We start from the raw sequence: 23126 nt of genomic DNA, 5'->3' as shown, positions 1-23126 counted from the left end.
CAACGAATAAAAATACGTAAATTATTATATTATTGTAGGTTTACTTTACCATGCGTAATAAACACCCACGTAACAATGAGTAAATGATTTTAATCTAAAATTCGTAAACTGATTGTATCAAGCATCATAATATTTAACAGCTTTATAGCTTAGCGCGTTATACGACCGGGTACTAAAACACATTGTGACGTCACAAAATGGCGGGTATTTTAACAATCGGAAGTGAGTTTTTAGTGAATGCACTCAACGCACTTTATTGATCTGTGTTGCAGTGATTATATTTTTACGATTTTAAATAATATGGCATTTCACTTTTATTGTTCGGTTTATTGTTATTTTAATTCCTTATTATTCACATACCTGTTGTACACACATAATATATTATGTTGTTTTAAATTCAGAAATTCAAGCAATATATATTTTAAGATTTATCACTAAACGTATTAATAAACAAAGTTTGTCTGTTTATTTATATAAAAACACAAACTATATCTATGTGTCGATTTTCATTCTGTTTTCCCAATTACATACTTATAGCGTGATTCACGAGGAATGTTCTTTTTAGTATTTAATTTGGTAAAATCTAATTTAAAACGAGCGGTAAGCCAGCTCATTACAAACAGCCAATTAAAATGTACAATGCTTGTTGTTTAATTGAATTAATAATCATATTACAAAAAAACTACTTAGTTCATAAACACAAAAATATTCAACTCCCAGCAACTCTAACAGTAAACCATTAATACAATCATCATCTGGCAACACTTGCGCAACAATCAAAACAGATTAAAAATAATAAACGACGCAACGATTATGCCATTATATACTCTGTGGAGCTCTCAGGTGCGGTATGATCCCCCCTGCTTGACAGACTATCAATTCTCTTGGCCGGATTAAAGTGGATTATGCTGGATTTAACCGGATAAAAGCAGTTTAGCGCGTCAGCGGGCATTTTGATTTGCTTTTGATGTTGGAAATTGTTTTTGTGTAGTTATGTTGAATGAGAGTAATGTTTTCATTATTGTTGTTAGTTTAGGTTATTGACAAGTCTATATAACTGCGTTAAAAACAACCGACTTCAAACTTGCACTTGCAACATTTACAAATACAGACAAAATTGCTCATAAAATAAAAACTACTGGGCCTATCCGAATAAAATTTTTATGGGACCAATTCGACACCATCCCGCATCGAACAAAAAAAGAATCACGTAAATCGGTTCAGAAACCTCGGAGTAATCGGTGTACATACATAAAAAAAAATACCGGCCGAATTGACAACCTCCTCCTTTTTTTGAAGTCGGTTAAAAAGTAAAAATACGTTGTTAATGTTTAGATAATTTAAATTTATTGTATTATTGAAACGATTTTTTTTAATCATTGGTAAGTACTTAGGTATCTACTTACTAATTAATTAATTATTAATAGCGAAATTTATTTTAATAATTGTAAATCGTACTACGATCAATAGTCATAGGTAGGTAGGTACCTAATGTTTTTGTCTATCAAAAAAAGCAACCGATAAAATGTAGAACGAGTAATTGCTTATAATATACATTCGATCAATCGAGAAAACTATTATTTTTATCTTGATAAAAAATGTGAAACAAAAAAAAATCATCACCAAAATCTGTTACCCTTATTTTTTATAATTTAATAATTATTATAGACGCTATGTTACTTACCTACATAAGAAACAAATACAAAAGGTATTTCTACTTATAACTGTTATCAATGTACAATATTAGGGCACTTACAACAATAAATGCTTACACCAATCGCCCAACGGTACTCTGAGTTATAAAGTAATTAACAAAAAAACCTAACTAACTTTTTGCCACATTTTATATACTAGGCAATAACAAAATAACGACGTCAAACCAAAAGCAATAATTTTACAAACATCACCATTTCGAACGTGGTTTTAAAAATTTCGTCAATAAAATATGACATTTCAAACGTCAAAGTTGCCGCCAAAACAAAGGGGGCACAGACAAAACAAATTTTTATTGCCGCCAATTGCGGTAATATCTAAACTACCTTACCGTCACAATATAACAATAATTCACTACTGTAAAGTGAAAATGAATACGATAATAAAATAATTTCTCTAAGTCGGCGACATTTTCGTACCCCGATTTGTCACGGTAAGTGTAAGGAAAAGAAATATTGTTTTGTCTCCTGTCCTTGATTTTGGCTAATTTTTATGAGTATTTTTGTTTGATCTGTGGTTAATGTTTTACCGCATTCGTTTTGAAATTATTCTCAAATGTTTTTATTGTAATTGAGTTGTAAATAAGGAGGGAAATTTTAGTTTAAGGGTGATGTAGGTAGAGAAATTTTATTGCCTTAATCAAAATGTATGAGTTTGTTTGTTACGATTTTAAAAAATCTCATAGACCAATTTCATTTTTTTCTATCTTTACACTGCTACATTATACGTGAGTCAAATAACTAGGCTTCTATTATGAACTAGGTGTCCCCTGCGGTTTTACCCGCATTGCACATACATACATACAAACCTTTCCTCTTTATAATATTACTAGTTCCTATAGATAATATTTCAAATATACCTACCTAAAATAACGCAAAGAAACATAGACTACAAAAAACTACTTATACCTAGGTTTTGTTCAACTAAGCAATTTTATCAAGCCAGAGCGAGATAAATATACGTGCGAAAGAGACAGCTAGCTCCCCCCTTTGAAAGGGGGAAGATTATATTTTAATACTATAATTCTACGTGATCATACGGCGTTTATGAGATTTCAGTAAGGTAAAAGTGAATAAATATTACTGAAATATGTCTTAAGATACCTATTCGAGTTTTATCATTTTCGTATGAATTGATCATAATAATATGATGAGGTCTTTTAGATCATAGTATGTCTCTATATCGCTTGACTTGGTTATAAATTTATTGAATTTGTGTTTAGGCGCCCTACCTTTAATAATAATTAGATATAATCTATACAAATACCTATTATAAAACTGAAGAGTTTGTTTGCTTGTTTGAATGGGCTAATCTCCGGAATTACGTCCGATTTGAAAAATTCACGGAGTTAGATAGCCCATTTATCGAGGAAATAGGCTATTATAATCTAGGTATATAGGTACGCTAAGACCAAAGAGTGGAGCACTGCGAGTAATATTATAACAATTAAAAGTCATGAGGATAAAAAAGTTGCATGTGAACAATTAGGCCTACATATTTTTTAGAAGCAAAACATTACCTACCTAATAGTTTTGTATTCAAGTTGATATCACTTTTTTCCTTTCACCCAGTTCCTTTCGCCCACCATAAAAGTGCTAGTCCTATATTTTTCAGGAATTTGCTAATGTATTCCGTGAAAGAGCAACATGCAATAAACAATATACAGCATTTCATTTTATACTGGTTCTTTCTTTCTTTCCAAATATTATTATGTTCTTGTACCTAGGCATGTTTATGTAGATAATAATATGTTTATTCCATAATTATTACCTTGTTTTAGTAAAAAAAAAAAAAAAAACCATAAGCGATAGATACTAAAAAAAATAATAACAAATATCTTCAGATATATTCATTTACCATTATCTCGTATATATGTACAATATTTCAGTGGAGTTCAAAGATTAAATTTGCTGAAAGCGGCTTCGTTCACGCCTCGCGTACAACCCGCCACACAAGTAGTGTTTTTAATACTAATTATATGAATTAAAATAATATGGCTAAACCAAATAAAAATATGGCTAAAGAAACTTAATTTTTTACGATTAAATTAGTTAAGTATTTTTTAAGAAGTTTAATTTTAATTTGTTGTACCTACCTACAGATCAAAGTATCAACCTTATTATTATAATAATTATGATGATTACAAATATATAATACCTATCATATAATATCTGTGCATGTTTGAATGTGTCCATGAATTATAATATAAAACAGCATCTAAAAGAACAAACGAGGCAAATAAATTTGAATGTTGAATGATCTTTTTTTGAGATAAACAAGTTCAAATAAATAATTTGGCGTCATAACTCATAATACCTATAAAAATATCTTTATATACTTTAATAATCGTCACTAAAAAAAATTCTAAGTACCCTCATTAGGATTAAGAACTAACAATAAGTATTAAAACATATTATGTAGCGGTTTGTGGGCTTATGGTGCACAGAAAAACTCGAATGAGTTTATGACTGCATCAATGTACATTATATCATAAAAAAAAATAAATAAATAAATAAAAAAAAAAAAAAAAAAAAAAAAAACACATACTTAAAAGAGCTGGAATTCAGTTAGGTACCTATACTTAAACGTTTTGATAAATTATTTTATGAAAACAATAAATCGTAACTTTCAAAATTGTTTAATAACCGTGGCGGCTCGAGCTCGAGTCTTATACTTTTAAAACCCCTTATAAACTAGAATTTCTATACATACCAGCTTTAAAATCGAGGAAAACTTTATAATTATATAAAATCAGTACCTTTACAGCCCACCGTACACTCACCATAGTATAATACTCAATTATTAAGGCAATAATCCGCTTTACTCGCCCCGCGGGACCAGCGCCATCTAGTGATGAGAGTAACCAGCTATTTTGCGAAATTATCGCGTTGTAATTTTGTTGTTTACTATGTTTTGGTTTATTTATAATCGTGTTCTTTTTGTTAATTAATATTTTGTAGCATGTCGTAGCTAAGTATTCAGGGCTGATTGGAAATAATATGGTCATAAATAACACAAGTAGGTAATCAATTTATTATGGCTCTGTGATTAAGGAAAATAAATTGTTCTAATAATGGATGAAATTCTAATTGCTTCATGATCTTTGATTGATACAGTTGTTAAGGGACTAACTGCTTTTCAATTTCATCCTGGAAGCTATAAGGAGCTTATGTTTGTAATACCTACCTACAAAACATTTCAATAAAGAAAGTATGGAAATAGAAAAATAAATCATTATCTTAATAGGTATTATAAAGGTGAAGAGTTTCTTAGTTGGTTTGAACGCGTTAATCTCAGGACACTGTTCCGATTTCAAACATTCTTTCGGTGTTAGATAGCCCATTTATCGAGGAACGCTATATATTACCATGACACTTAAGACCAACGCGTGTAAAACCGTGAGGCAAAGCTAGTTAAGATATAATATTTATATTATACCTAATAATTCCTTCCTAATTTCCTTCTGATTAGGTATGTCACATGTGTTTCAAATTTCAATGAAATATTTTCTCTACTAGCCCTGTAATATTATATTAAGGCTGTGTTAATTGATTTTAATGATCTTCTAAGTCAAGGATTGAACCAAGAGGGCCAATTGAGTATCACCATGTATCACTAATCATTTTTTTTAATGGCTATTGCATAAAACTAACTACTACAAAAACTAAACTAACTTCTTATTTACTTGTTCGCTATCGTCGACCATACGTAGAGTAGATATGTATGAATCTACAGATTTTCATGCGGTCTTTTTATAAATAGAAATAGTAGATAGTGATTCTTGAATGTTTTTGTAAACTTATAGGTAATTTATTAGGTTTTAGAAAACGTGGTCGAAGCCGTGCGCGGAAAGCTAGTTTGATTATTGATATTTAAAATGTTAAAGCAATAAGATGTACCTAAGTATAGTTAAAATATCACGAACGTAAAGGAATTTTGATTTCTTTGTTAAAAAAAAATACAAGTAAAGACTTGTGATTGTTCTTGTAGCGCCATTTAGTGTTGGATATAGTTACCGAAACAGAAACTAGTTTTATAAGTTCAGCTACTTGATAATAGATGGCGTCGTATTAATAGGAAACATACAATTTTGCATTAAATTCACATATAAATATAATTAAATATTCCCGCGCATTATTTATTGATTTCTTAAAAAAATTTACAGGAGTGTAATTTATTCATAATACATATCTCTTAATATTTAAACCTTAGATGCGTAAAATGACAACCGCTAAAATCTGACACTTGACAGTTAAATTAAAAAAAACGAACCTTTGTTTTGGATTCACTTTCCGGAATTTGAAAACAGGAAAATCGCAATTTTTGCGTTTTCCAAAATTAATAACACTATAAATTATTGTGCAATGTTGTGACATAAACAACAACAATGAGGGAACATCTTTACGCGCTCGGGGTGTCTTGTATAGAACTAATTCAGTATTGGTAATAATATTGATTATTGTTATTTGTATTGTAATTAAAATGACTAGAACATGAGCAAATTTAACTGTTACATGTATTAGAAATCCATTTATTATCTTTCAAGGTCTATACATTATTTTATCATAGTATAAAATTCTTTTATCTATTGGGTTATCATCCTGCTTACAAGAAGTTGTTTTAGATGTTTATAGTTACATAATAGGAAGGAATCATCAATTTATAACGCATATACCAATACTATAAATTGTATATAATTTATACTTTGTATTGTTACAGTTGATGGAACTGCATTTTATAATATTTTTTTTAAAGAAATACCTACACAATTCACAAGGTCCAATTTTATTTAGATTTTTATTACAAAAAACTACTATTTTAAATATTTTTGGGAAAATCACAAATGCATTTGGATGGAATTTTAATTAATAATAGTAAAACCCAGTTCAAACATGCTTTTTCATAAAATCAGACTGCATCAAAATCAGTTGCGTAGTTTTAAAACTTTAAGCATACATAGGGACAGAGAAAGCGACTTTGTTTTATACTATGTATTGATAATAATTCTATGATTTAAATATCTAAGATTATATTGTTATTAGCTATGCTCCCCGGTTTTACCTGCAGTGCTCTGCTCCTGTTGGTCTTAGCATGATGATATATAGCGTATAGCCTTCCTCGATGAAAGGGCTATCTAACACCGAATGAATTTTTCAAATCGGACCAGTACTTCCCGAGATTAGCATGTTCAAACAAACAAACTCTTCAGCTTTATAATATAAGTATATAGATACTTACCAATGTACCAAAACTTTCCTAAATATTCCAGGTGCACAGACTGGGCTCCGTTCTTCGAGCAAGTGAACAACTTCTACAACCCCAATAATGTTCTAGATATACTGTTTCCTGTTGTATCGTTTATTGACTCTGTGTTCGCGTCTCAACTCCTATTGGTGACGAGTTTTGGTGGCTGGCTGAACTGTGTTATGAAATGGTGAGTAATTTTTTTTTAAAATGTGTTATTATTGTTTATTTTATTATTCACTAGCTTATCGCCCGCAGCTTCGCCCGCTTTGTCTAAAACCTAAAAAAATTGTATAATTAAACCTTCCTCTTGAATCACTCTGTCTATTAAAAGAAACTGCATCAAAATCCGTCCGAAGTTTTAAAGATTTAAGCATACATAGTTTGTTTTGTTTTGTTTTATAATTTATTCTATGTAGTAATATGCGGTCAGCTATTTTTTAAGCTATTGCATAGCTTCTATCGCGGGCCTTGAGCGCGGGAACCGAATCCAGAAATTCGTAACGAAAACAAACCTCACGCTCTCCCCCCTCCCACGAGGACGGGCACGGAACTGTGGCTTGGAGGCATAGCATGCAATAGCTTTACCGCGGCAGTCCCCGAGTGCCACACGTCTTTTCATATTTATTTTTTTAATTCTCAATGGTTTATTGATAATCAAATTATTATATTCCAGGTGGCTCCTCGAAGACCGTCCCTACTGGTGGGTTAGAGAAACGGACTATTACAATGGAACTATCCAACCCAAATTGACACAAACAATACAAACGTGTGAAACAGGGCCGGGGAGTCCATCGGGGCACACGTCCATGGCTGCGTCTGTGCTTGTGTTGGGTGTAATGTGGATGTCGCATGTTTTTAACGATAGGTGAGATTTAAATGTCTTTAATATTTATTTTTAGGGGGATTAAGTATTTGGAGATATTATCTAATCTGTACTAATCTATACTAATATTATAAAGCTGAAGAATTTGTTTGTTTGTATGTTTGAACGCGCTAATCTCGGGAACTATTGGTCTGATTTGAAAAATTATTTTGGTGTTAGATAGCCTTTATTTGCAATACGCTATAATTTGCAATACTCGCTACCGTCTTTTGCTGTGCATGTTCCTCCATTCTCATTTTAACACGCTTGTATTAGCTTCATCTGTATCTATGTAATACACCCATTTAGATTTAATTTTGACTTACATTCAATGGATGAATTTAAATCAAACTTTGTACACTTATCAAGGACTAGCTGCTCCGCGCGGTTTCACCCCCGTGGCTCCACTCTTGTTAGTCGTAGCGTGATGATATATTATCGCCTATAACCTTCCTCGATAAATGGGCTATCTAACAACGAAAGAATTTTTCAAATCGGACCAGTAGTTCCCGAGATTAGCGCGTTCAAACAAACAAACAAACTCTTCAGCTTTATAATATTAGTATAGATTGGTGACAATACAACAATTTCATGATTTAAAGCGTGTTTTTTTCCACTTTATTATTTCACAAGCTTTTATTTAAATTGAAAAGTTTTGTAAGTGTGTACATGTGCAATCTAGCAACTCAATTTTTTTACTTCTTGCCAGAAAATGGAACACATCCCTCTGGAAATGGACAATATACCCAGTGTTTGCGAGTCAATTGTTCAGTGTGATGTTATCCCGTATGTACATTGCGACGCATTTCCCGCACCAGTGTCTGCTCGGCGCGGCGGTCGGTGAGCGAATGAGCATTTTTTTGCGAATTTGACGTTTTTCAAAACTACCCGCACAGTTTTTGACATTGACATCAACACATTTTAAGCGAGAGCGGGTAATTAGTGGGATGGTTTTGTGGAAAATTACTTTAAATTATTTTTATAGTACACTAGCGGTCTGCCCCGGCTTCGGTACATATTCACGTTTTCTCTACATAAGAACCGTCCTCGTATTTCAAGGAATATAATAAAAAAAGAATTAACGAAATCGGTTAAGCCAAGTTATGCGCTTACCAACACATTTTGGGATTAATTTTTATATATAAGAAAATAATATAGTGTAGTAGAGAACTTGTAGCAGTTTTAAGCTTTTGTGTCACCCTTTTAAAGGGGGTATTTTATTAATGCGGGTAGTTGGTAAAATGTTTTTATGGAATATTACTTTCTATAGGAAATTGATTTTGAATTTTTATTAGTGTGTTGAAGTATGGTGTTGTTATTATCAAACAAAGTTTTAATGACCTGTTTTTTCTTTAAGGAAGTGCGGGTAGTTTTTAATTTTTTTTTTTCATTCTTTGTGGTATGATTTGTTGCTTTGTTATGAGTTGTGTATGTTAGCTGTAATGATAAATGCATTTATTGCAATATAAATGCCGTCTAATAAAGTGCATAAATGTCTAAAGCTCGCCCAATATATTTCGTTCTTTACTTTACAGTAATTTTAAAAAATTTATTTATTATTACAAGGTCTAATTATACATTTAATTGCCCTGCCTTCCAAGCCAGAGCTCGTGGGTTCGATTCTCACCCGGGGCAAATATTTGTGTAATGAAAATAGATGTTTTCTCTGTGTCTGGGTGTTAATTATCTATATAAGTATTTATTTAAAATTATATATTATGTGTGTTTATCAGCCATCTGGTTTCCATAACACAAGCGAAAGCTTAGTATGGGATCAGATCGTGCCGTGTATGAAAATTGTCCTGAAATATTTATTATTTAATAGAACATTTTACATTTAAATACGTCAATTACAAGGTATACCGAAACGGAAAACTATAAAAAGATAATATTAATATAATTTCTTCTTTCTTCCAGGTGCGTTCATAGCGCCAGCACTATGTATATACGTGTCAGACCCTTACATCTGGCAGTACGGCCCGTACGTGAATTACACGACGGAACGTGCCATAAAGTGGCACGTTTTTGGATCGCTTGTTGCCATAGCGATCAGTGTTGTCACGTATTATAGCCTCGTGCTGTGTAACGTCGATCCGCATTTTACTGTTAAATTGGTGAGTTGATAAAAAGCCATATATGTACATTATGTATGTGTCAGATCCGTACATACATATAAGACGGGACGTGCCATAAAATGGCACCTGTTACGTACAGATAGATTGGCTGATACAATTCTTTATAAATTATGCTGTGTATTTTATTATAATCGATGAATTAAAACTGAATTCAATTTTACTTATATCCATGGCCAGCACAAGCCATATATATAATACTAGCTTACCGCCCGCGGCTTCGCCCGCTTTAAACGATTTGAGATTTAAACTATCTTATCTCTCAAGTTGGATCAAACTGCACATGGTGTGCGAATTTTATTAAAATCGGTTAAGTGGTTTAGGAGTCCATTGAGGACAAACATTGTGACACGAGATTTATATATATATAAATAATTAAATATATTTTCAGGCATTCAAATGGTGTGAAAACCCGGACTACATTCACGTATCGACGACACCGATGTTTGCGTTAGTGCAATGTACGGGGACATTGCTCGGCTGGGCCTTATTTGTTACGCCTAGTGTTGCCAGGTATAAACTCAAACTCAAACTCAAACATTTATTTATTCAATCATACTTCTTCGAGAAGCACTTTTGAAACGTCAATACATATTTTTATCATTTACCACCGATTCGGAAAGCAGTATCTATGGAGAAGAATATATAAAATATAAAAAAAAAATATCATTTTTAACCGACTTCAAAAAAAGGAGGAGGTTATCAATTCGGCCGGTATATTTTTTTTTTTTTTTATGTATGTACACCGATTACTCCGAGGTTTCTGAACCGATTTACGTGATTCTTTTTTTGTTCGATGCGGGATGGTGTCGAATTGGTCCCATAAAAATTTTATTCGGATAGGCCCAGTAGTTTCTATTTTATGAGGATTTTTGTCTGTAGGTATTTGTAAAATTTTGCAAGTGCAAGTTTGAAGTCGGTTGTTTTTAACGCAGTTATCACTTGTAATAAGATAAACTATTATCTTAATCTTAATATTATATTATAAAGGCGAAAGTTTGTAAGTATGGATGTATGGATGTTTGTTACTCTTTCACGTAAAAACTACTGAATGGATTTGAATTGAATTTGAATTTGAAAATTTAGCACACATAGAGGGTAACTTGGATTAACACATAGGTTAGTTTTTATCCTGGAAATCCCACGGGAACGGGAACTATGCGGGTTTTTCTTTGCAAACGCGGGCGAAGCCGCGGGCGGAGATCTAGTATATAGATAAATTGGGTTGCCTGGTAGAGATCGCTACCTAGCGATAGGGCCGCCCTTTGCTGTTTCTGTTAAGTCTTGTCTTTGTTTTGTGTATTTTCAAAGTAATAATGCAATTTCATTCATTCATTCATAAAATCATATTCAAATAATGCAAAACTACTGTGATAATAAACTTATAAATAACTAGCTTTCCGCGTGGCTTAGGTAAAGAAAAACCCGCATAGTTCCCGTTCCCGTGGGATTTCCGGGATAAAACCTATCCTATGTGTTAATCCAAGTTAACCTCTATATGTGTGCTAAATTTCATTGCAATCGGTTCAGTAGTATTTGCGTGAAAGAGTAACAAACACATACACATCCGCACAAACTTTCGCATTTATAATATTAGTAGGATAATTATTCCGGTTTTGTGATATTTATTTTATAATGTAGACAATTTGTTACGTCTAGAAATTGCAATAGAATAGAATAGAATTGCAAATTTCATTATTATTTATTATAATACATTTTTTTTTACAGATTCCGCCATGACACGTACAAGAGATCTTTTATAATAGCCGCATTTACAACAATAGTTATTACATATTCACTACATTATTTAGAAGGAGAAATACCAAGAGATTCCGTGTTTAAGTTCTACGCACTAAACTTCGTTTTAAACGCAGTTAAACCACTGTTTTACCTCCGTTTAGTACCGGAATTGTCCTTGTGGCCGTTTAGAGATAATAAATAGTTCAAAATTCGTTCAAAATATGTACACGCGTTAGAAGTTATACTTCTTTGGCGTATGGAAAATACTAGAATATACAACTTGATCATAGTAATTATCAATTTGCATACCACCTAGAACTAACTTCATGCTGTTAAATTTATGTGTCGGTGTGCGCGCGCATCGTAACAATTCACTCTCATCATTTTTCTCCATCGCGCCAAAAGAAGTATAACTTAAAAAAAAACAATTTTAACAACTCCATAGATAAATTTAGCTAGACAATAAATAATTTTGAAAGAGTAAAATTTCAAGGTCGCGTCATGGCAATACCGTCACGTCACGGAGTAAGGCGACGATTTTGGTATTATTAAATCTTGCCAAAGAAGTTTCACTTCTGACATGTATGCTGGGCACACACGCTATTTTTTTAGTATGAGTTATATGTTACTTCCAAAAAACATTTTAAATAGGTACTCTATAGACTAGAGTATGATAGTAAAATTTACTAGAGAAATAAGAATTTTTGTGGTTTTGGTTTGAGTTCGTTATTTTTGAAAATTAGGTTTATTATGAACATGGCAAAATGATGTAAAGTCGAGCCAATTTAATAGGCAACATTTGACTCTATCAATTTTATCTTCATAGGGTGGTAATCTGCTTAAGGCCTGAATCGGGTAGAATCCCCTTTTGATACCGAAAATTAACTCTAGTTATAACCGTTTATCTTCTTAGATTCTTTACGTACATATCTAAAAAAAAATGTATATTAAAGTTTCGAATATGATAAAGGGCATGGTTTTTTTAATTTGTTTATTTTACAATCAGGATTTTTGGAAAAAAATCATGAACTGAGGTCGATTTTTGTACTTTAAACCAAAACGCTAAGTCAATATAATGTCATTTATTGTAGTGTTTTTACAGTGTGTTTATGAAATTGAAACACAGGGCATGGTTGTTTTAAATTTTGATTCAATATCCAAATATCTTTTTAAATAATTTTTATACGTACTTTTACTACGATAGATTCGCGCCGGTCCCCCGATTCCGCCTAGTAAATCGTCGCCAAGGTCGCTAGCCCCTATTAACGCCTTAAAAACATCGATTAAAGTGAATTCATCGATACGGACTTGAAACATTTGTCAATCGAACTTGAAACACATGTCAATAATTTATGGTAATTTTTATTCCCAAGTAATCAATGCATTCGATTCTAGATGTCAGATTTCGATTTTTAGAGTAACGTCTCTGTTATTTAAAAAGAAAAAAGGTTTATTGACACAAAATTGTAGCGACGTCGGTCCTTTAAATCAGAAATTGTTTATTATGTTTAGAATGGTTTATCAGTAAAATCAAATCCTAAAATTACTTGTATCGGTCATTATTATTATAAATATGTAATCGTAATTGAAAAAAGTTAAGCAAATGTGCAGTTCTAACAAAACGAAATATCATTAACCGACTTCAAAAAAAAGGAGGAGGTTATCAATTCGGTCGGTATGTTTTTTTTATGTATGTATACCGATTACTCCGAGGTTTCTGAACCGATTTACGTGATTCTTTTTTTGTTCGATGCGGGATGGTGTCGAATTGGTCCCATAAAAATTTTATTCGGATAGGCCCAGTAGTTTTTATTTTATGAGCATTTTTGTCTGTAGGTATTTGTAAATTTTGCAAGTGCAAGTTGAAGTCGGTTGTTTTTAACGCAGTTATCACTGTCTTGTGCTATTCTATGTCGTCGTTACTAGGTTACGTTGTTGAATTTTGGTGAACTGTCAAATGTTGCCTATTAAAATGGGTCTACTATATTTGCTTTTTACGTAAATATGATGGTGGTAAGTAGTTAATATGTAGAAAATAATAAAAATAGAAAAAAATACACGCTTTAATAACATAAATTCGTGAAATTATTGTACTGTCACCGATTCTTGATAAGTGTACAAAGTTCGAATTAAATCTGTCCGTTTAAAGTCAAAATCGAGTGTAAAGGAGTCGATTACATACAGACATACAGGTGAAGCTAAAAGCGTGTTAATAGTATTAGGGAAATATATTAGTGCAATTATAATAGATTTAATTTTGATTTGACGTTTGTGCGAAAGGGACAGATATATGCTTTGACTATGTGTTGGAAAGAGATAGCATATGATAAAAAAAATAGTTAAATAGATGAAATGTATAGAAAATTATATGTTTTAATAAATTTTTGGACGTGTGACTACTAAGAAATTTTAAGAAAATAATAATGTTTATATTATATTTGTGTGTTTTTTTGTGTATCGAAAGAACTGCTAGTTCAGTTTTGAATTAATTAACCAGTTTGAGTAGTTACAAAAATTTATAATATTTGTCTCTTTTATAAAGCTTGTCTCTGTTTTTTTTAATATTGTTTATGGGTTATCTATATGGGATAAACACGAATTATTTTTATATGTATTGTTGTTACTTTATTTTTTATTTAACAATTATACCTCGGCACCAAGAAGTATTTATTTTACCAAATATTTACTGTCTTACCACAAAAAACTTAAGACAGGGTTTAACTTTAAGCGCGGGTTCTCTTTAATCTGGTTTTGTCGTATTTCACATAGACAACTATTACAGTGACAGATCCCTGGTTTAAAGTTAGACTGTGTTTAAATTGTCTTGTGGTAATACCATTAGTTTTTTGTTACAAATATGTAATTATATAAAATATATGATTGTAATACGGGTTTGCGTACATTCTCAGTAAATGTGATACCAGTTTATTAGTTTTATTATATTTTAATAAATAATATTTTTTATTTATATCAATGTGATGTTTACAGTTCCGCACATAAAATGATGCTATTAATAAAGTTTAATTCAAAATAAAAATATATATTTTTTATTTTCATCCCCTTTAAATAATAATTTGAACATTCTTTATTCTTAAAATTGCTTCCCAAAATCTATACTTACTAGCAATTTTTTTTTCATTCCCGATTTATTTAACGAAATTCCAATGTGATTTTGTAAATAGAATATTCTTATGATACCAATATTTATTGAGCAATTTTTGTTTTGCACCCATTTTTTTTAACGAAGTTCTCATTTGTTTTTGCTATCAACATATAGGCCGGAAGATACTGACACAAAATTTTGGTTCATTTGTAACAGGATGGCGTTTTTTTTTTTTTTTTTTGTAAGGTGTTTCTCAATGTTAGCCAGAAGGGCTTCTACATTTTAACGCGGACGCGGGGGTGAACTGAAGGTTCACCCTGGTAGCGACATGCACAAGGGCGTCCCCCCTTGACGGGGATCTCGAACCTCGGCTTGGGCTGTCGCTTGAGTGGAGGAGGCCAGAAGGGCCCTAATCGGACGGGCGCTCACCCGGGTGCCAGGATGGCGGTTCTACAGGGGTCTTAACTCTTAGTATTTCTCTCCATTTTTGTGTTACAAATCTTTTGAATTCCGTAGTTTATCCGACTTCGACTAACGCCCACGCGACTAGTCCGCCGGTATCAGTGTTCTGACCATCATTTTTCTTTTTATCATTGCGTACTAAGACCCCTCTAGAACCGCCATCCTGTTACAAAGGACCCGAAATTTTGTGTCAGTATCTCCCGGCCTAATAATATTCTAGCACTACAGTAGCAATGGGTAATCAAATTCAATAAATTTTATTTTTTGATTAATAATTTGCGATGAATCGAGTGGCACTCAATATCTTATCTGTTTTATTTCGATTCAACACAAGCAGTACTCCCGACTTCATATTTTTTTTTATCATCACTACATAGTATAAAACAAAGTCGCTTTTTCTGTCCCTATGTACCTATGCTTAAATCTTTAAAACTACGCAACGGATTTTGATGCGGTTTTTTGTAATAGATAGAGTGATTCAAGAGGAAGGTTTTAGTATATAATTTATTAGGTTTTAGACAAAGCGGGCGAAGCCGCGGGCGGAAAGCTACTTTGAAATATTTCCAAAAAGTTTAAAATTCAATAGTTAAGTACTAAATAAAAATGTTAACAACTCAAAGGAATTTCCAAATTCTTCAGATCGAGTTTTTTTTATGTTTTTAAACCGTATTCCTATCAGCTCTGTTTAGAAAAGCCAGAAACTGCGGTCTGTAAAAATTTCATTTGCATCAATACACAGACAGATAAAAATCGAATTGTCTTATATAAAGATTTCATTTAATTAATAGGTATCTAACTGTATCATTGCCAAAACTCATAAAAATTATTATATTGATTCCATCTCTTAACCAATAATGTTTGTCAGAGAGAAAAATAAAGGCATAAGTTTTACACCTGAAGATTTAATAAATCATGTGAGTAAGTAATTATTTTGGTGTGTTTTATAAAATAACCTACTAATCCTGTCCTATTATAATATAAATGCGAAAGTCATGTCAAATACTAGGTACTGAACCGATTACAATGAAATTTAGCACACATATAGAAGCATATAGAGGGTAACTTTAACACATAGGATAGGTTTTATCCCGGAAATCCCACGGGTACGGGAACTATGCGGGTTTTTATTTGAAAACGCGGGCGATGCCGCGGGCGGAAAGCTGGTAGGTATTATAATAGATGGTGAAATGATGAATAGATGTTTGCTCTGTGTCTGGGTGTAAATTATCTAATTATTAATTACCTTATTATCTATAAGTATTTATTTAAAATTATTCATGTTTCCATAACACAAGCGAAAGAGTATGGATCAGATCGTGTCGTGTGTGAAAATTGTCCTGAAATATTTAGTAAAAAATCGAAATAATTTATGAGTCATTCTTCTTACAATCTAACTTTCATATTGTATATTTATTACGTATTCAATTAATTCAGACATATATAGATTATTTACGTTTTAGGTCTCATATGCAAATACTAGACCTAATGCGGACCTAACCTTAAGCTGAGCTTTATAGAGCAGATTTTATCATTTTATTAATATATTAGACAAGTTGAATGTTGTTGGGGTTCCGCAAAACTTTTTAAAAATATTTAAACGTGACAAAGTTTTGTTAAACTTAAATAGTATTAAGGATTCTTGTGTGTATAATGTATAATATGTGTATATATAGGTATGTAATGGGAATTTGTGTATGCTTTTAGTTTCTTTAAAAGCATTGCCGTATCTTTTAAAACGCTTTGTATGTGTTATCGTTCGATATATTTTAATTGTACGTTTGAAAAAAACGAATTTCGCATTCCTAATGTACGATTCCACCAGATTTTCGAGGATGCATAGAGAGGGATGTGCATATCGCTTCGTTTTGCGTTTGAAACTATTGGTTCTTAAAAACACATTTTTTCGCCCCGCAATGCGCATCCTCGCACGTCTCTGGTGGAAAAGCACCCCTATGTTCAAATATACGCAGTTGAAATGTTCAAGGAATTAAAGTTTATGAAACTATATTTTAGTAAGTATATTTTGTAAAAAAACTATCACGCTTTCGATTGGTATGGTAAATAAATGCGTATTTAAAACCAAACGTCCTAGATTCAATCACTATCAAAGAACAATTAAAGAAAATCCATCAGTGAAACATAATATATGAAATACCTCCGCCCCATAAATACGGAACCACACATATAAAACAACGACTTAGGTACGCACACTTCTCCATTTACATAAAATAAAGGCCTTCCGCTACCTTCCTTATTTCTAAATTAATCGTTATTTTTAATTGGTAAAAGACGAACTGAACGACATAGGAGAAAACTAATACAGGCTTGTAAAGATTTAATCTATACTAATACTAATATTATAAAGCTGAAGAGTTTGTTTGTTTGTTTGAACGCACTAATCTCGGGAACTAAGTACTTACTGGTTCGATTTGAAAAATTCTTTCGATGTTAGATAGCCCATTTATCGAGGAAGGCTTATATTATAGCCTCGGAGTGGAGTACTTCGGGTAGGTATCTACATAAAACCGCGGAGCACAGCTAATAATAATAATTTTCAGAATTACTTCCCTTGATAATAATCGGCGGGTACTACTTGATTTACTCTTTGCCTTAAAATTGTTCAATGGTAAAATCGATTGCCCCCAATTGCTTCAAAGATTTCACTTAAAGGTCCCTTCCAGATATCCTCGTAAGGTTTTGTTGCCGCTGTGTCCTCCTCAACGCAGAACCGTATCGGGTCGGAACTCACCCATTCTGAGAATTTGTAAAACTGTAAATGACTACAGTCAGATGTTTGATATATTTGTAGATTCCCCCAACAAGCTCCGCAAAACATTTAATTCACTTTTTAAGGAATAGGATAGATTAAGTACATTATATATAATCATTGATTTTCCTTTTTTTATCACTAATAAAATTGTTTGGTGTAATTGTATACTTTAAAACTTATTTTTCGCATGCTGTGTTTACCTATAAGTGTTTTTTTACATTGATCTTATAATTGTGTAATGTGTATTTTGATATTTTATATGTAATGTAAACAAACGTTGGTAGACCAAAATAAATAAATAAATATGAACCAAGTCGAATAAATAATAGTTAACTAGGTAACAATAAAACGTTGTTTCACACCAATTATAGTTAAATGAACGGCTGAGCAGGACATTTTCTGATAGTAAAATTCCAGAAAACTATACTTCACGAGTAATAAAATTTTTCGAGCGAAATCGAAGGAAGGTGGTATTCTATACTATGAATGTTTGTTCCAGGTGACATCCTTAATTAAGAAGGCACAAATTGAGGCAGAGGGAATGAGTTCCAATTACGCTTGGTTGAGATCAAGACATTTAAGTATGAGTGAAGGAACTGAGTTGGATAAATATGAAAATACTGTTTATAAAGTGAGCATTTTTTTATTGAATTATTATAGTTACTTAGGTACTTATTTTGTTATGTTATAAGGCAGATATCGTAGTGTTGTTAAATGCGCTAAAATACTACCTACTAGCTTTCCGCCCGCGGCTTCGCCTGCGTTTTCAAAGAAAAACCCGCGTAGTTCCTATTCCCGTGGGATTTCCGGGATAAAACCTATCCTACATTATAGGTTCGGAATTTTACATTGTAGGTAGGTAAATAAGAACATAGTGTTTACAAATGCAGAATTTTTCATTTTACATAATAATATTGAGTTGAGAGTAAATTAATTTACTTTTTATTTTTTTTAAGCTACCTCCAGAGAGTTGCGCCGCCATAGCTGTCAAACTTGACACACTGACAGATTGCGCCAAAACGACCGTGAGTGACGTCATAAAATTGTTCGAGAAGCTTCTAGAAGAACAACAGACTATTCTTCTTTTGAATTTAGTCGGAAAGAAGAAAAAAGCGAGTCTTGAGAAGAGAAGAGCTAGTATTGCTTTTATTAATGTATAATCGGTTAAGTATTTGCATTTCTTTGTGTTATTAATGTAATTTGTATTTATAAAATGTGCTCCATACATGCATTTGTTTTTAAATATTTATATTCAGATAATATAACTATATAAATAGAGATTTAGTTATAGACCCTTAAATCAGAAATTTGGTCGTGTTCGTTGTCGTCATTAGTAGGGTGAACGAACGATTAGCTAAACATTCTTAGCCACATCTCTCTCTTCTTCTTCTTCTTCTTTTTAGCAAATGGCAACTCCCGATCCCTGTGAGGACGGATTCTGCCAATGTCAAGTTTTGAACGGATGGTCAGTTTAAATAGCGTTTAAATTAATGCTCATGTTAAGCATACTCTGTGCTAAGGAAAAATCACGATTGAGATGGTTCAGTTTTATTTAGGTACTCATAGACTTCTTACATGGAGCTGTATAACCTGACAAAGAACAAATATTAGTTATAGACAACACAACACATCACAAAAGCACAACATAAAATAGATATAGGTACTTAGATGGAGTTCAAAATTTTAGATTGTTAAAATTGATAAATTTTGATAGGATATCGACAAATGAGGTAGGGACAAGACAAAGTAAACACTTAAAATTAGTAGGGAGGGGAACATCTGGGGGGAGGATATCCAGAAGTGAGATACGAAGCTTTGGGCAAACAAAGAATAAATGATCATAACTTCCCTCGTCTATACCACACTCACAGATAGAATGGTCACGAACATGAATTTTAAATAAATGGGTAGGAGTGGTATTGTGACCTAAACGGAGGCGGCAAATGGTGGAAACCTCAGAGCAATATTGCTCTGAGGTGGAAACAGTAGCCTTATCTATATTAGGGAAACGGAAGTCCAATAAAAAAAAAGTTTGACAATGACATGACATGTCAGATTATAATAATTAACAAGCGCGTGTGGCGTGTGGTTGCAACACATAATGATTGGGTTACACGTTACGGTGGCTAGCTTAGTGTTTCAATATTGATTACGATATTCGGTTTAACTATATTTGGGTCACAAGTGCATTTGTTTGATCTGTGGTTGGAGTTGTAAAAAGGTGTAGTTAGGTTACTGATACAATATACGATCTTCAAACGGCATACTAACGCATTCACGATATACAGTTGATGTGTAAGATGGCATGATTCAATTATCGAACGAAAAGGAGACAACTGAATTCAAATGTGGCTAATTAGCCACATTAGTACAACTCCCGGAGATCTTACAACATACCTACACGTTTTTAATTATATCTATATTATTGCTCGTAGCATAGTTTGTCTACCTACTTACGAATTTAGAAAAGAAAACAAGACAGGTACTGCGTTATTATTTCTGTTTCTGAAATTCTCTTAACTGCAGTCTTTCCTATTTTATATCAACACTAGCTTCCTCCTCGTGACTTCGCCCGCGTAGTCAAACTCCATATAGTTCCGGTTTACGTGGGAAATCCGGAATAAAACCTATCCTATGGCCTTTCTCAGGGCTCAAGCTATCTCTATATCAAATTTCATTCAAATCGGTTCAGTGGTTGAGGCGTGAAGAAGACAAACAGAAATACGAAGTTTTTTCGCATTTATAAAGATTTTAACGGATTTTAATTAAACGATTTATAATATAAGTTAGTAGCTAGGATCTTTATTAGGTTCAATTAGTTGTAACATATCTATCATTACATATGGTAAGATATTATATTCTTGGCAGGTTTCCATAGTCTTATAGGTAAAATCAATGTCAATGTGTTATTAGTTATTTTCCCGCCATAATTATGTAACTGTCACAATCGATGGATGGATGGAGGTACTCGTCTTTTATTTTTCAATTTCATTTTGCAAATAATTAAAAAAGGAAATAGGATATATTGTTTGGTAAAAGATGACTCTTTAATTCATTTTTGTTTTAAAAATAATGTACTGTAACCATCATAATGTAACTGATATCAATTTCTTCAAGTAAGTGAATTATTTAATTAAATTCTATCAACTTATTTGTACAACTACCGTCTAAGCATTTTCTAGTAGATAGGTAACTTACAAATCTAACCATATAAATTATAATGAAATACCTACACCATAAATTGAAAAATAAAAATTCTCAATGCTCAATAAGATACACCTTGGATACACCTCTGACCGGTTTCCTTATCATAAAAGTACCTAACATCAATGTCAAAAACCAATCAATTATTAATTATTTTGCCGCCATAATTAAGCAACTACATGCGTTCGGATACTCGCCCTTGCACTTCCAAATATGAGAGCAATTTCACAATGATGGATGCGACTATAATAATTGTATAATGACACGCACGGACCATTTAAAGCCGTGATGAATGTATAAAGTACCTGATATTGTCTTAACGATAAAGCTATAACAGCTAAGAGGTTATGAGGAACCAATTATTTTGCATGTATCTGCGTAATTAATGTTTTTAAAGTTCTCTTTGATTTTCGCCGAATGTGTACAAAAGTATCGTTATTTTGAAATATCAATTAATAAATGGCGTTTGCAATAATACACACAAAATTTAATTCAATACTTCTGTTCTCTTTTTACCTAGATCTCATTTGTACGCAATTTTCTATTATTTCGATAAATTATAGAGTTACTCACATAATGATTGATTTGCTTATAATATTATAACCAATACCGTAAATTTTATGCGGATATTAATCTTCAATGAATACAATATACACACAAAAAGTATTAAACAGACATACGTAAGTAGTTTATTTATGGTGTGTAGAATTTAAAATGTAGGAAAATATTAAGATTTGGTTGCGATTATTTTTCTTAAAAACTACGTATCTATACAAATATTATAAAGAGGAAAGGTTTGATTTTTTGTTTGTTTGTTTGTTTGTATGAATTGAATAGGCTCCGAAACTACTTGGCAGATTTGAAAAATTCTTTCACCATTCGAAAGCTACATTATCCACGAGTAACATAGGCTAGGTTTTATCCCTGAAATCCCACGGGAACGGGAACTATGCGGGTTTTTCTTTGAAAACGCGGGCGAAGCCGCGGGCGGAAAGCTAGTTTTATATAAAAAAATATTTATTAGTATTAACAAATAGACGTGTGTTTTTAAATCAAGAGTTTTACGGATTTACGGATGTTAGTATAGTAGAGCATGCGAGCAGGGATGCTTCTATAGATCTTATATTTTATACTAGCTTACCGCCCGCGGCTTCGCCCGCTTTGTCTAAAACCTAATAAATTATATACTAAAACCTTCCTCTTGAATCACTCTATCTATTAAAAAAAACCGCATCCGCATCAAAATCATCAAAATCCGTTGCATAGTTTTAAAGATTTAAGGATACAAAGGGACATAGGGACAGAGAAAGCGACTTTGTTTTATTACTATGTAGGTAGTGAGCTATATTTTTAATACGGAGAAATTAATAATTTTGTAAGTAACACCAAAACAGTTCTATAGTAAATTGTCCAAATTACCCAGCCATAGTTATGCATATTGCTATTGAGTCAAATAGTATATTTTTGTTAGAATTATCTGAACTCTGAATTTGATTCGGTAGTTTTAAAGATCTACAGCTATTTATTTTTATTCTAATCAAGTATTTATTTCCATTAAGTAAAGTAGGTTTGGAAGATTGTTTCTAAATATGAATAATTCTCTTTCATTCAATCGACATATTCTGTATTACTTATGCAGAGTCATCAATCATTGGCCATTTACGTCTAATTCAGACGATTATCGTAGGTAGTCAGTACTTAAGGAGTATAGCTATCTACTGCACTTCTTACGATGGCTATGTAGCCCAATACGCGATGCACAGGTGCGCCCACATTTGGGACACCTGTGTTCTCCAGGGAGTTGAGCGGAGACGGGTAGTTGTGATTGGGCGTGTCGTTTTTGTCTTCTATCAGCCAGTTTATGCAGAGTAGGTTGGTAATAAAACAAAGAAG

General features: G+C 32.3%; 1 protein-coding gene across 1 annotated transcript; it reads left to right on the top strand.

The window, feature by feature from the left end:
• The first annotated feature begins 5979 nt into the window (after positions 1–5979).
• Positions 5980–12037, top strand: LOC123704155 (glucose-6-phosphatase 2). The gene is made up of 7 exons (XM_045652454.1): positions 5980–6156; positions 6983–7147; positions 7634–7825; positions 8532–8662; positions 9740–9936; positions 10346–10467; positions 11683–12037. Exons 1-7 carry the CDS (start codon positions 6101–6103, stop codon positions 11894–11896), a joined length of 1077 nt encoding a protein of 358 aa, XP_045508410.1. The 5' UTR covers positions 5980–6100; the 3' UTR covers positions 11897–12037.
• The last annotated feature ends 11089 nt before the right edge of the window (positions 12038–23126 follow it).

This window comes from Colias croceus, chromosome 28, assembly GCF_905220415.1.
Source record: "Colias croceus chromosome 28, ilColCroc2.1".
Taxonomy (NCBI): Eukaryota; Metazoa; Arthropoda; class Insecta; order Lepidoptera; family Pieridae; genus Colias; species Colias croceus.
This window is presented reverse-complemented; position numbering and strand designations above follow the sequence as displayed.